The sequence below is a fragment of the Setaria italica genome, chromosome I, assembly GCF_000263155.2.
Source record: "Setaria italica strain Yugu1 chromosome I, Setaria_italica_v2.0, whole genome shotgun sequence".
NCBI lineage: Eukaryota > Viridiplantae > Streptophyta > Magnoliopsida > Poales > Poaceae > Setaria > Setaria italica.
The window spans coordinates 3,154,474-3,170,341 of NC_028450.1; the positions used below are offsets into that span (position 1 = coordinate 3,154,474).

General features: G+C 45.8%; 2 protein-coding genes across 2 annotated transcripts; both read left to right on the forward strand.

Moving 5' to 3' along the window:
- The first annotated feature begins 474 nt into the window (after positions 1-474).
- LOC101761389 (U-box domain-containing protein 34) lies at positions 475-5,040 on the forward strand. Its single transcript, XM_022825156.1, has 9 exons — positions 475-807; positions 968-1,098; positions 1,190-1,305; positions 2,408-2,529; positions 2,632-2,921; positions 3,014-3,115; positions 3,240-3,668; positions 3,784-4,533; positions 4,624-5,040. The coding sequence occupies exons 1-9, from the start codon at positions 630-632 to the stop codon at positions 4,819-4,821; spliced, it is 2,316 nt and encodes a 771-aa protein (XP_022680891.1). The 5' UTR covers positions 475-629; the 3' UTR covers positions 4,822-5,040.
- An 8,191-nt stretch (positions 5,041-13,231) lies between these two features.
- On the forward strand, positions 13,232-14,885 carry LOC101782604 (allene oxide synthase 4). The gene has a single exon (XM_004954575.2). The coding sequence runs from the start codon at positions 13,232-13,234 to the stop codon at positions 14,741-14,743; it is 1,512 nt and encodes a 503-aa protein (XP_004954632.1). The 3' UTR covers positions 14,744-14,885.
- Positions 14,886-15,868: the final 983 nt, after the last annotated feature.

Sequence of the window (15,868 nt, forward strand, 5' to 3'; positions counted from 1 at the left end):
CGAGCGGCCAACGACATCCTGTTCCTGCATCTGTGCATCATGGCGATCGGTGGCGGGCAGCATTCGGCATCAGCATCGGCAAAAGGGCTACTGAACAGGGTGAGGTTAAGACTCTACATCGGCAAAAGGACTACTGAACAGCATTCTCCGCTTCGCCGCTTGCCGCCCACTCCGCCACCCGACGTGAGGCTGCTCCACCTGGCGGGCATGGGTGTGCCCGCGGGTGACGGGTACGGGCACATCTTCTTACCTGTGACGGACGGTGGGCGCAAGCATGGGCACAGGGTTTGCCTCGCGGGCGCAGGTCTGTAAACCCTCTGCCCGCAGGCAATGTGCCCGTTGCCATCCATAACGCACACGCCCATCTGGCCCACTGACAGTGGTGCCCCACACTACGGCGCCCACAAAACCCCATTTCCCCAGCGGCTACAACGGACGGAGCAACTGAGCAAGTGAGCAGAGGCAGAGCCCAAAGCCCCAAACCAGAGGAAATTCCCGCGCGCTCTCGAAACACACCCCCGCGCCTCGCTCGCCGCCTCGAGCGGAGCGGCTCGACCCGCCCCGCCGCAGCCGCCGCCACATCCTCCTCCTCGCGACTATTCTAGACCACTCGGACCGCCGGAACGCGCATGGCCTCCGGCGGCCCGCCGCCGAGCGTCGCCGTGGCCGTGCGCCCCGGCGGCAGCGGCAGCCGCCTCGCCGCGCGGTGGGTCGCCGCGGGGCTCCCCGACGACGGCCGCGCCGCCACCGCCACCGCCGTCGCCGTCGTCTATGTCATCCCCACGCTCTCCTACGTGCCGTCCCCCAGTAAGCATCCCTCCCCTCCCTCCTCCCTCCAATGTCTCGGCCGGTTAACTAGCTCGTCCGTTCTGTTCTGTTCTGTTCTGTTCTGTTCTGTTCACCGTTCCCGAAATGGTCGCGAGCTGATGTGTGGTGTGCGCGCTCTTGTGTGGCGGCGGCGGCGCAGCGGGGGAGAGGGTGCCGGTGGCGCTGGTGGGGCGGGAGCCGGCGGAGGCGTACGCGCGCGACCGGCGGGCGCGCGCGGAGGAGGCGGTCCTCCCGTTCCGACGCCTCTACTGCGGCCGCGCCAACGTCACCGTGAGTGTATTTTGCGCAGCAGAGAATCCGCTAACAAAAAAAAAGATAGCGTTTTTAGACGCTCTGACCGACCGGTGCTTCGTCGGCGCAGGTGGAGACGGCGGTTGTGGAAGGCGACGGCGTGGCGGAGGCGCTGCTGCGGTACGCGCGGGACTCCGGCGTACGGAGCTTGGTGCTCGGCTCGGCGTCCTTCCGCTGGTTCCGGAGGTGAGTTTTTCTTCTTCTTCTTTTTTTAAAAAAAAAGACTTTTTAAGAAAAAGAAATGGTATATCTAGCGAGCAATTCGCACTCAAACTTCCCAGCCACTCAATGGCCTATTTTCGAGCTGGCCTGTTTGTTGCCGCGGGCTTTCTCTAAATTCAGAGCGATCGTTAGTTTTGTTTTTTTGGAAAAAAAAACCTAATCCTCTAGTATTTACTTGTTTGGTTGCTTTTGTCCTCTCTAGCTTCCATTGAATTGATGTATTATGGCCGTGGTTGGGGCCATGCAACTGTGCAGTCTTGATTGTGTTAGATTAAAGGTGATCAACAAAAGAGACCGGCTTCTTTTGCTATAAATTTCACCTTTTTGGTTTAGATCGGATTTGAAAAGGTGCACGGAGGGAGCAGTGCCTTTAATCTCAACTAAAGTGCACTTTTCTGGTGAGATTAGTGTGCCTCAATTAAGTCACTCAAGCTTCTGGCTGGTATTGGTATGCATGCACTGTATCATGTCATCTATGCTTCCATTTCCGTGAGGTGAGGGTGTGATGTCCGGCTTCGATGGTCATGTAGGGTCGGAGTAGAACATTGCTGAATCTGACTGAATACTCAGCAGTCAAATCTTGTTTTGGTGGAAATGTAGACTGGAGTTCATTTTTGTTGGTTCCAGTACTCCTTTTCCGTACTTTACTTTTTAGTTCTACGGTGTACTTACCTTTGGTGCTGCCTTGTGCCTTCCATGAAATCGACTTCATTGTCCTTGTTCTTCTCTGGATTCACAAACACTTTCGTGGTTGTCAATATTATAATTGCATCTATCAAACTAGTTCAGGGCCTGCATGATAATAGTTCCGCTTCACTATTTTTGTACATTTATATTTTTACCAGGAGTGCCAATTACTTGTGTCATTGACATGTGGGACCACTTGGGTCACTGAAAGTGGGCCCGGAGTGCAAATTGTGTAAAACTCCTATCATAATGTTGCCAAATCAATTGATCCAATCATATTTATCACCTATGCACGTATCAATTGATAAAGCATTCGTATATGTGCATATTGTGGTTTTTGAACAAGGAATTAACTGTTGCGCGGTCGTCCATTTTGCAGGGTGTTGAGCATCCCAGATATCCCCGGTACTGTCATTCAAGCTAAGCAAAATTCATGCAATGTATTTGTCGTGTCCAAACGAAGACTAATCATGAAACTTGCAAGATATCCTCAAATGAGCGGTGTGTTGAGTTCTTAAATCGTCTACCTTATATACTGCATTGACACCGAGTTTCATTTTGCTTGTTTTAATATGCTCATCTTTGGGATATCAATTTTTGCAGAGTCTAACGCAAACTTGAGGATTGAGTCGATTAGTCATGAAACATTTGAACAATCACATAGGAGTTTATTGTTTGACAACTTTGCTGATGATGAGGCACATTCAGATTCATTCTCCCAAGCCCACAGCTCGCATAGTGCTTCTAATGTCGTCACAAGTTCAGAAAGTTCCGAACATGTTGCTTCAGAAAGTTCAGGAACAAATGCCACAGGAACAGAAGGAAGTAAAAACTACGATTCTCTTAGCTCCTTGGGGGGAGCTCCTTGTGCTACTTCAAACTCAAGCGAAGAGGTCAGATCTACATATTATTGCGCTTAAAAAAAATAGATTTAGTTGCTTTCTTCCAGGACATGCTAAACACGTTGTTCTGACCTTACCCACAGTGCCAGTCTATGGATGAAGTGGCGAAACTAAGGAAGGAGCTGCAGGATACCCTAGTAGTATATGATAAAGCTTGTGCAGACCTTGTCAATGCTAAGAAAAAGGTTGATGTTTTCTGAATCCTTTTATATCTTCATAACTTGTTAATGCTATTTTAACCTTTCAGTCGTGCAGAATCTCCACTAAATAACTTATGCTGCACGTCCATGTTATCATGATGTCACACAGATTCAGGTTCTTTCTACCGAGTGTTCTGAAGAGGCAAGGAAGGTGGAGCATGCGCTAGAATGGGAGGAAGCTTTGAAGAGGACGGTAGCAGATGAGAAGGCGAAGCAGCTTGAGGCCACCAACCAAGTTGAGCACGCGAGAAGATCATTCACCCGAGAGGCCTATTCAAGGCACAAGGCAGAAATGGCTACTAATGTCCTCTCTCAGGACAGGGCACAGATTGTCGACGCTATTCTGTCAAAGAGCAGAACTTGCAGGCGGTATTCGAAGCAGGATATAGAGCTTGCCACTGAAAATTTCTCTGAAGCCAGGAAGATTGGTGAGGGAGGCTACGGGAATGTGTACAGGTGCACGCTTGATCACACTGAAGTAGCTGTCAAGGTCATTCAGCAAGACTCCATCGACAAAACTGATGAATTCTTGAAGGAGGTAATAAGTAATGGTCTATGGCATGATTCAAACATTCAGAGACCATTCATGCTACTGATGTTTTCTTATGAACAAGAAGTTTTGTAAAGCAGTTCAATTATGTGTTAATTTTCAGGTTGAGATTCTCAGCCAGCTTCGCCATCCCAACCTGGTTTTGCTACTCGGTTTCTGTCCAGAAATTGGTTGTCTCGTGTACGAATACCTGAAGAACGGAAGCCTAGAAGACCAGCTCTTCAACAACAAAGGGCACCAACCACTGCACTGGTTCCTCCGTATCCAAATCATCTTTGAAGTGTCCTGCGGACTCGCCTTCTTGCACTCAAGGAACCCGGAGCCCATAGTACACCGTGACCTGAAACCAGCAAACATCTTACTGGACAGGAGCTACGTGGGCAAAATCGGCGACGTCGGCTTCGCCAAGCTCATCTCCGATCTTGTTCCGGACTGGCAAACGGAGTACAAGGAGACGATCGTCGCCGGCACACTGTACTACATGGACCCTGAGTACCAGCAGACCGGGACGGTTAGGCCGAAATCGGACGTGTTTGCGCTGGGAGTCATCATGCTGCAGCTCCTGACCGGCAGGCACCCAAATGGGCTCATTGTGAGCGCAGAAAATGCTATAAAAAACGGGAGGCTTCATGACATCCTCGACAAATCTCAGAGTGATTGGCCGATTGATGAGGCAGAGATGTTTGCGAATCTCGGGTTGAAATGCACGGCCCTGAAATGCAGGGATCGGCCAGATCTTGAGTCAGAGGTGCTGCTGAAGCTCGATGAGATTCTGCACAGGATTACTTCTTCTGTCAATTTGAGAAACCCGAAGTTAAGTGTTCCAAGCCACTTCATCTGCCCTATAACACAGGTAATTCCTCTGCAGCTTGGCTCCATCGATTTCAGCTCTGTTTCGCTTCTGGCCTTTCAGCTTATGAAAAATGAAATTTCCACGACGCAGGAGTTAATGGAGGATCCGCATGTCGCTGCCGATGGTCATACCTACGAGCACTATGCAATCAGAGCTTGGCTCAAGAGGCACAAGACATCTCCTGTGACGAGGAGCAAGTTCCCAAACTCGTCCATAATCCCGAACCATTCGTTGCGCGCCGCCATACAACAATGGAAGTCACAGTTACCAGATCAGACAAAGACATGAAATTGAACTAAGGTTCATATATCTCAGCTTGATCCAACTATTAATGTTTGTCAAATTATTTTTGCGAACACGGAAAAGCCCTTGCTTGTCGGAATTTAAGTCGTTCAACCTGTAAATGAGAAAGGGGTGGTTGTAAAGCGTAGAATCATGAGTGGTTTGTATTTCAGTGGGAGGTTTTGTTACCACGAGTCCATGACAATGGTCATCAATTTTGGCACAGATCAGGCTTAAATAGCGTCTTGCTATTTACTCTCTCTGCACTATCTCAAAACATCTGTTCAGCCTATAAAGTGGCATAAATCCTTTTAGTAGTTATGTCTACTCTCTTCGGTCACAAATACTTGATGTCTTGGATAAGATCTAAGCAAACTTTTGAAACTTCGATTACCTATAACTTCTAAAGTATTTTACTTGGAAATAGGAAAAAAATAGTCATGTAGATTTGTCATGAAAAATACTTTTATAATCTCATAAATGAGATTGGGTATTATAAGTAGAATGAAGTAGAAACACTACAAGAAACTATTTAATCTATGACGGATTATTCGTGACGGATTCAGAGAATATTATTAACGGCACACCATCTGTGACGATCTGTGAATTTTCATCACAGATCTGCAAATGGCCCATCCAGGCTCAAATTCAGGCTCGGTTCTTGTGACGAACCTCGGTAACCGTCATAGATTGAAAATGAAAATCGTCACAGATTTGATGCTGTACTCAATCATAATTTTAACAAAAAAAATACATCGCATACTTTAAAGAAAATAAGATGCGTTACTTTATTTTCATAAAAACGTGGGTGTTGTGCTAGGTATAGAAAAAGAAAAAAACTATGGTGCCAAAAAGAGCCAAAAAAATTGCGAGTCTTACTACTACGCTATACCTCTGGTTGTGATAATCTTTGGCATTAAAGTTTTTATACATATTTTCTCTCGTATTTGTCAATCATTTTTTGCCTACTTCGAAATTTACATATTCTCTGAATTTTTATTGCACAAAAACCATATTTAGCCTATTTCAGCATTCTGCTGGGCTTGAGCCCGCTCCCTCCCGCAGCCTCCCCTTCGTGCGTGTGTGATTGAAAAAAAAAATTTACCGCAGCCTCCGCATGGCATGCATGCGAGTGGGGAAGAAAAGTGGTGATAAAAAAAAGTTTGGAAAAAGAAAAAAAGAAACTCCCGCAGCCTCCTCGTCGTGCGTGTGTGATTGAAAAAAAAAATCTCCCCGCAGCCTCCGCGTGGCATGCATGCGAGTGGGGATGAAAAGTGGTGATAAAAAAAAGATTTGGAAAAAGAAAAAAAGAAATGTTTGGAAAAAGAAAAAAGAAATGCACGGAAGTAAAGGGGCATCGAACTAGCCAAAAAACAGAGCACAAGCTGCAAGCCATACCATTGCGCTACTGTTGCACTTTTGTAAAGTATGCGTGATAAGGTTTTTTTATGTGATTCACGTGGTGGAGCTAAAATGTCAAAAACGGAGCACAAGCGCGCATAAGGGGTTCGAACCCATGACCCAAGAAACAACAGGAGCAGAAGTTACCTCTATATAATTTATATACCTCCCGCCACGTGGCTACAGCCGAATGGCTGATGAGCCTCGCCACGAATCGAAGGCTGGTGGATCCGTGTGTGCAAGTGTGAGGCTAGCAGTATAACACCACGTGGTGGCTCCTCCTTGCTGACTCATGACATTATTCCACATGAACATTCATTTTTTTTCTCATTTTAATCTAAAATTAAAATTTTTAATTGGTATTTATCCCTCGTAAGAACTGCAAATCTGATGGCTTTTTTCCTGAATTTTTCTAAAATCATGATCTTTCATTTAAATGGTGCTTGTATGTATGTTTGCTATTTCTTGGATCTTTTACATATGGCTTGTTTTCATCCACCGAGTAGAGAATAGAAAAAAACATATTTTCGCATAACAATCGGTAATGTAACTTCATATTTAATAATATTTTAGTCAATAGACGGTTGCGGCCAATTTGAGGTGCATACGAGTTCAAAGATGTTATGAGGTATTGAAATCTCAAAGATTGACTTGAGTTATAAGAAACTTTGTGAGAGATGTATCCAATTGTGAACAATGTATGGTCTTACTTCACTAAACTATATAATTTTTTTATGGCAAGCTTATGGAACAAAAATATGTTGCCATGTTGTAGGATTTTTTTGACCAAATTTGAATATTATTGTAATTATTATGTAGTAATTTAGAGAAAGAAGTTTGAATTGTCCTACAAGAAATTTGAATTTTTCATCTATCTCTAGGACATGGACTAGAATGGAACATATGAGCCTAATTATAATTTGTGTGTAATTTTTGGTATCTTATTAAATGCACATGTAGTTCAATTTGAAATTAATTTTGATAATCACGTAGAAATTCATTTAACATATAGAAAATAGTAAATCAGTTCCAAAATTTATGAAACTTGTACAAGACAACTTATCCGTAGTATATTACATATAAAAAATGATTTGGTGCATATAAGATAATTATTTGTGTGTGTTACTTCACAATGCTGCAATAAAATGAAAAAGAAAAATAAAAAACATTAAGCAATAAAAATGGTTCATAATTTAGTTAAACGGGCCGAAACAGTTGGGCCGAGAATGTTCTCTTTTGAGGCCCAATTCATCCTAGTCCTCCAAAGCCGATCTAATGTTTCAAATTGATCCCGAGATGAATAAAAGGCATATTCTCCCGAAACCCTAGCTCTCTACTCCACCACCCGACGCCTCCCTCTCCCTCTTCCTCCCTTAGATGCGCTGCCACTCCCTCTCTTGCCGCATGAACCCACTCTGCCTTTCCCCGCAGATCTACCCGCCTCCACCTCCTCTTTAGCCTCTCCTCTCTTCTCACCGGCCTACTCCTGTGGGACGGCGACAGCAGCGAGCCAGCTTCCCCGTGGGCAACACAGCATGGGGCAGGGTCGCCTCCCGTGGCCATCCTGTGAGCGGTGTGACGCGGGGCAGCCCCCCCTCCACGACCCATTTGTGAGCGGCGCGACACGGGGTGGGGCTGCCTCCCTCCGCCTGCCGCCTCCCTGGAGTATATAAAGGAGGGCAAAGGTCCCTAGATCGGTAGGCGAAGATCTCATAGAACCACAATAGAAGACTAAATCCTTAACACCAAACAACACCCAAGTGCAGGGCACAATATACAACACAACAAACAGGACATATGGTGTTACTCTACTCTAGTGGCCTGAACCTGTATAAATCTATATCTTGTGTCCTCTCTTTTATCTTCGAGTTCCAGATCCAGCAATCCCCCACCAACCAATCTACTACCTTGGGATACCCCTCGGTAGGTTGTCGGGTATAAAACACCGACATCTGGCGCGCCAGGTAGGGGTGATCGTCGAGATCATCGGGCGAGCTTGAAGGACCTCATCATCAAAATCAATCTACTCGACAAGAAGCAAGCCGCCGAGTTGGGGGTTTCGAGTAGACAAATTTTACGCCGAGAAAGAATCGATGCGCTCCGCGTTCCAGTCGAAGTCCGAGTCGGTTTCTGCCGCAGGCTGCTGCATATGGCTCGTCGATCAAGGTAGAATATGTATCCGATAAATCCTATTACACCAATGCCATCCTTTGGGAAAATATAAATAATGATACCCTGAATACTCTCCGGATGAAATGCTACAATGGTATATCAGTGCGCTTGCGGATTTATTCGCAACGTTAAGGAATACCAACAAATACAAATATCCATATTGTCGTTTTAGCATATACGGATGTCGAATAATTCGGATATCCATTTTCACATTTCCATCCCTAGTCTGGTCGCAATTATTTTGCATGTTTACCTATCATACTGCAGTGGAGTCCTCTTATCGGATCTCTGAATATAAAAGCATTGAGTTTAGTTGTATCTTATCCTATGCTATTGATTTCTTTGGGCATATATAGATCTTAGTTTTATCTTATCCTATGCTTCCTTAGCATAACATAAACTCCTTTGGGTTAATTGATTTGTATCACTAAGTTGTTCCCGTAGCGTTAGCACGGGCACTACACTAGTTTACTTGTCCGAATTCAGAAGAATTTTTTATTCTGATTAATTATTATAATGTGGATATCTAACCTCGATATATATGTTTGCATTTACCTGGAAATGTTGTCCGTAAAATTGCAAATGTGCAGATGCGATGTGATTAAAGGATCATACAACTGGGCGAAGTGTGGTAATAACCACAAGACTAATCAGTTCAGAGGTTGGGTCATGAATATAATAACCCCAGATTAGTCTCGAGTGACCATGCATGGTCACTGTGGGATCCTAATTCCTACATATCATGAATGGGAATCGCCAACAGGGATTCCGTGTTTCACATGGGTATCTTTTGATTCCGAAAGATCTTCTGCCAGACCGACTGATGGATCCTTAATGCCACATGTCACGGTTGACCTGGAACAATAAGAACTATTTTTCGATAACAAACCATAAGAATGTTGAGTCGAATTAATGGTTAGTGTGGATGAGTTTAAGTCATGCATGGATCCAGGCCCGTCCCTAGGGGCGTGCGAGCCGTGCGTTCGTGCAGGGCCTCCATTTTCTAGGGTCTCCGGTCTGTCTCATTAGTTCCTGGCCTAAACCTTGTTTTCCTTGTCGCTAGCGCTCTCCTGAACATCCCAAACGTAATTCTCTGTCCGCGTCAGTGGCTCCACGCCTGTTCTTCGTCTCCTGATCGGGATGAAGATTTGAGTATTTAACTTGATCTGATGAAAAGGGCTATGGCTTATGGATAGGTTTATTATGGAAGAATCACAAGTGCTATCCGACAATCAGACACTTGATCATAGTTCTATAATTGATACTAAATAGCAAAAAATAATTTTGAGGTTAAGTAAGATCTTATTGACAACATAAACGTGCAAACGGATAATATTGGTGATAATGAAAATACTTCTATTACGGATGTTGGATATTCTATTTTACTAGCCTATTATGCCTCCCATTTCAGAGTTTGGTACAGGGCCTCCATTAATACCAGGACGGCCCTGCATGGATCATGCTAACTCTGAACTTCAAACTCAAGATGAACTAAATCGAGAGTGAACCTTTAATTTATATAGGAAACTCATACTTTTATACTGTTTTCATGGAGATGCCTATTATCTGGAGCATGGCCATCTCTTCTAGATGTCTATCTAGATTACAATGTATTATATGCGTGACTAGATTGGTGAGCAGCTATTAAGCACGTGAGCGGTGAAGTATGATAAAACGTGTGATCATGGAAACTAAAGTTAATCACCATTACCCCCCTTCACTTTTCTGCTGTTTCTCATTGAAGACCGTGTTCAATGATTATGGTTAAAGATCTAATCAACAACCAACATGATGTCGATCAATGAACGGACTTAAAATTTAGTAGCCAAGGATTTGTTTGCATATATATATTCAATGATTTATCTTTCCTGACAACAGTATTACACTACTACTGAGTTGCTAGATAACTCTTCATCTCAACTAAAATCCATGTGTGTTTTGTAGTAAAATATGTGTGCGACAGACATGTAATTGTTTTTGTGGTTGTTATAACAATATATAATTTTACACTAGTAGAGAAATGACCTTCCATCCTTAACAAAAATCTCGATCGTTTTTGGACCTAGGACTAAAGAGGCTTTAGTCCCAGGTCTAAATTTCGTAAACCGTGGAGACTCTTTAGTTCTGGTTGGTAACACCTGGTGACTAAAGGGTGGTATTACTAACCGGGTTATGAGGGTAGAAATTCAGATTACTGTGTAGGTGAGATGGTAAGGAAGCTACGTGCGAGGCAAGAGGTTGCGGGTTTGAATCCCATGCACCACACACGCACATATTTCGCGTGAAAAATCACGTGACTTGCGCGTGTGTGGGAGCGTCCTAAGAATTTCTAATATTTTTTGACGCAAAACCCTTTAGTGCCGGTTAGTATTACCAACCGGAACTACTAAAGATGTGTCTTTAGTCCCGGGTGGAATAAGCAGGACTAAAGGTCAGGACCTTTAGTCTCGATTAGTTAGTCCATGTTGGATTTTTTCGGGACCTATGCGTCTCTCCAACCAGAACTAAAGTTTGGTTTTCCGCTAATGTTAGTTGAAATCTACTCTATTTTAGAACGTGCATAGGAATTAGGAACGATGCGTGTGATCTATTGGATCTTGCTCCCTAATGGTTTGAAGAAAAGTGATCGAAAATTTAACCAGACCCCTGGTATTTTGTACGCATATCACAATGGTTATTAGTAGTTCAGTAGAAAAAGGCAATTATTCTATCCGTTTTAAATTGTAGGTCGTTTTGGTTTTTCTACGTTCATAGATGATTTTTGTATGTATCTAGACATACACTATATTTAGATAAAGTCAAAAGGACATAATTTAGGATGGAGGGAGTACATCTTGATCCATCATAAGAGAGATACAGTGCTCTTTTTATAGGTATCAAAGCAGGTTGTTTACTCCCAGGCCCCAGCAGTGATGTCAAAGCAAAGTCGCCTTCTGACCTCCTGATCTGCAATCTCCCCACGAGCTAGGTGTGCCAACTGCTGGAGACGACCGGGCTTCCATAATAATCAAAGATTCCAGTGACTACTGACACCATTTTTTTTTTTGGATCATGTGGCCTATCTTGAAGTTGTTGATCAACGAAACAAGCTTCAAATTAATGCTAATGAATTAAAATGGGGTTTGTACCAAGTCGAAAATTCAGTAGCCTTGTTAGTTTCTGTTTGAGTACATGGCCGTAATAGTACACTGCAACATGCATACTATGTCGATGTAGATTTATAATCGACGCTGTGTGCCCTACATTTAGTCATAAGGATATTTGAACAATTTTTGTTCACAATTAATGTCATGGTGGCGATAAAGGGGAGTGAGATACATATGGTTAGCATCGACCAGAGATCTTCAACAAAAATGTACAAAGAACAAAGGACCAAACTAGAGTACCTTATAAAATATGTAACTTAAAGTTAGCTTATGTTGAGATTTTATATATTGCACAAAACAGACAAAATTTAGGACTAAAGCAAAAGGCTAGAACCATGAGAATTGTTTACTTCAAAACATTCTTTGAGAGTGGAGAGGAGGGAGAGATGGGATAGCATACACAAAGAGCCACTTTGTTGGCTTTGCGCGAGGAGTGCATCACGTAGCAACGAGGGAAGGTAGCTAGGATCCTACTTTCTTGGGGGTGCGACATGCTCATGGTCGTGTAGATGAGAGACTAGTGACGATGATCTAGCATTCTAGTGGATGACAATTGGGTAGACGGGCACTCGGATTGGTGCAGAGGATGCTACAGCCATTGTCGATGAGGGTTATGTGGTGGCATCTTCGGAGGTGTTAGCGAGGTTGAAGTTGAGGTGATGAAGTTTACACACAACCGTGGAGTGCTGGTGGGTCGGTAGGGTGACACAAACGATCTACGATAAAAAAAACAAATTAGGAAAAAATTTATCTAAACAAGAATTATAAACATTCTAGGCCAATCAACGATCCACGATATGAGCCCTAAACTTTGGGTTGCAGCGAAAAAGGTTGGATCATTTCTTTGGGGTAGCGTCATGGAAGCGGAGGCGGTGGCCTAGGAACAGCACTGGCTCTATAACTTGTAAGGATATGAACAAACTTCTTGAGAAAATGGACTCATATTTTCTTGAAGTAATTGTTGGTGTCTAGCTGAGCCACTAGTAAGGAAAGGAGATACTGGACTGTAAAATGTGGGATGATTTGTATTTAGCCTCCTGGAGGTAGACGTACATAGTGGGTTGGATCTCAAACAATCTTAGAGATAGAGAAGGAAGCTATGTACTACTATGAGAACCGGATCTTTCGGATCCTCATCCATATGCTCTAATACAATATTGCCCATAAAATATTTTTCATCATGTTAGCTCTTCATGATGTTCTAATACAATGATTGTGACTTGCGCGATCCTACTGCACTAATTTTCTCAAGAAACCATGCATAAACACAAAAAAAATATATAAAAACACAAAAATATTACGCTACCTAGCAAATTTTTGGTTCTACACAGTGTGCATCGTTGTACTGTACTCCTTCCGTCCTAAAAAGAATCTAATTTTCACTTCTCGAGGAGTCAAACAGTTTCAAGTTTAACTAAATTTATAAAAAAATTACTAACATTCACGTCTCCAAATAGATTTAGTATGAAAATATATTACATGATTAATCTTTGATATTTATTTTGTATTATAAATGTTAATACTATTTTGTATAAATTTGATCAAATTCTTGACTTCTCAGGAAATGATAGTTGCAATCTTTTTGGGTGGAGGGAGGACAGCATAAGCTCAAATGCGCAGCTAACTACTCGACACGCACAACGTGTGCAGGTGCAGCTAGCCAACACTACCCGCTGCGCTGCTCTCTCCTTCCGGCCATGGCGTCGAAGCGAGCCAGCTCCGGCGACGAGCAGCAGAAGCTGTCGCCTTCTGGCCTTCCGGTCCGCAAGATCCCGGGAGGCTACGGCGTCCCCTTCTTCTCGCCGCTGCGCGATCGCTTGGACTACTTCTACTTCCAGGGCGCGGAGGAGTACTTCCGCTCCCGCATCGCCCGCCACGGCGGCGCCACCGTGCTGCGCGTCAACATGCCGCCGGGGCCCTTCTTCTCCGGCGACTCCCGCGTCGTTGCTCTCCTCGACGCGCGCAGCTTCCGCGTCCTGCTCGACGACTCCCGTGTCGACAAGGCCGGCACGCTCGACGGCACCTACATGCCCTCTCTCGAGCTCTTCGGCGGCCACTGCCCGCTCGCGTTCCTCGACGGCGCCGACCCGCGCCACGCCGCCCTCAAGCGCGTCATGATCCGCCTCGCCGCCGCGCGGATGCACCACGTCGCGGCGGCGTTCGGCGCCGCGTTCGCCGCCACGTTCGACGCCGTCGAGGCCGGTCTCGCGGCGTCAGGCGCCGTGGACTTCAACAAACACAACATGCGCCACATGCTCGACTTCACCTGCGCGGCGCTGCTCGGCGGTGCGCTGCCGTCCAAGGTCATCGGCGACGCCGCCGCGGCCAAGGCGTTCAAGTGGCTGGTGTTCCAGCTCCACCCTATCGCGAGCAAGGCCATCAAGCCGTGGCCGTTAGAGGACCTGCTCTTCCACACCTTCCGCCTGCCGCCGTTCCTCGTGCGCCGCGACTACGCCGAGCTGACGGCCTACTTCGCCGACGTCGCCGCCGGCGTCCTCGACGACGCCGAGAAGGCTGACCCGGGCGCCATCCCGCGCGACGAGCTCCTCCACAACCTCATCTTCCTCGCCATCTTCAACGCCTACGGCGGCTACAAGATCTTCCTCCCGCACCTCGTCAAGTGGCTCGCCCGCGGCGGCGCGGAGCTGCACGCCAGGCTTGCCGACGAGGTCCGCGCCGTCGTCCCCGCGGGCAGCACCGGCGCGGTAACTCTCGCCGCCGTGGAGAAGATGCCGCTGGTGAAGTCGGTGGTCTGGGAGACGCTGCGCATGGACCCGCCGGTGGGGTTCCAGTACGGCCGCGCGCGGCGCGACATGGTCGTCGAGAACCACGACGCCGCATACGAGGTGAAGAAGGGCGAGATGCTGTTCGGGTACCAGCCGCTGGCGACACGCGACGAGCGCGTGTTCCAGCGCGGCGGCGAGTTCGTCCCCGACCGGTTCGCCGCCTCCTCCGACGACGAGCGGCGGCGGCTGCTGGAGCACGTAGTCTGGTCAAACGGGCCGGAGACCGGCGCGGCCACGGAGGGGAACAAGCAGTGCCCCGGGAAGGACACCGTGGTGGCGGTGGGAAGGCTGATGGTGGCGGAGCTGTTCCGTCGGTACGACACGTTCGCGGCCAGCGTGGAGGAGAACCCGTTGGAGCCGGTGGTCACGTTCACGTCGCTGACGAAGGCTGCCGCTGCGCGTCATTGCGACGGTGAGGCGTGACGCTCGTGGTAAGATTACACTATTACACTATCAGAGTGCCATATGTGTTCGAGAGTTTGCTTGGATTGCGTGTCAGCTGCATATGCAGCTGATTTGGCAGATGTTAGAGTTGACCCTGTGAATCAGAAGCATGTGGAGCTGATTTGGCAGATGTTAGAATTTGAATGATGGACTGACGATGATATGTACTGAATAAACAAGTAAATGCACCACTGGTTCTTAAACTTGGCTCGGAATGACATCCAGATCCCCAAACTACCAAAATGCACATATTCAAATCCCTAAACTTGCTAATTATTTTACGTTAGGTCAAAATCACCATTGCTTGTATTAAACCGTCTACGTGGCAGGCTGATTGGGTGATGGCGTGGACCTGACGTGTGGGGCCATGGCATCAGCTTCTCCCCAACAAGTGCCCTTCTAAATGATATGTTGAAAGGTTCTGAATTCAAACCGCTGACTTAAGTATCGTGTTTAAATTTTGTGAGCTGGGTAGTACTCAAAACCGAGTGTTGCTCCCAACCGCTTGTCCTCCCGAAGCCGAAGTCTAATTAGAGGATCACTTTCTATCTTGAAACGGCCCAATTGAAGAAAAGGTATTTTAGCTAGCTTGGTTATTCAAGTTGTGAACTAAATGAGTACGTCTTTTCAAAAAAAAAACGGCAGGAGAGCTACCAACTATATAAAAAAGAAGGAATCCCCGCTAGGTATGAGAAACTACATCTTTGAAAAGAACTGAAAAAAAAGAACATAGAGCATTTGATAGGAGATAATTTTGTAAATTTCTAAAATAGTTAAAGTAGTATTAGTATGAACCTTTCTTTTCTGTTGATATAATGAGCGGGATTTGCATGCAGAACACACATCATCAGCATGGAGCATGCTAGCTGTTGGACGTAGCCATGCATTATGTGGCGAGAAGCCTGGAGATTCGATCATGTGTAAAATTGTAATAGTGTATGCATCATACAGACTAGCAGTTGGCCAAGTGTACTCCATTAGAGACGACCTTGACCAATTACCCAACGGACCGGCCAGTTGACAACTACAGTACTTCTATACTCACCTAGCTTATCTGTGCTGTGTATCATCAATCATCATGCATGCATGTGGCCATGTGCATAT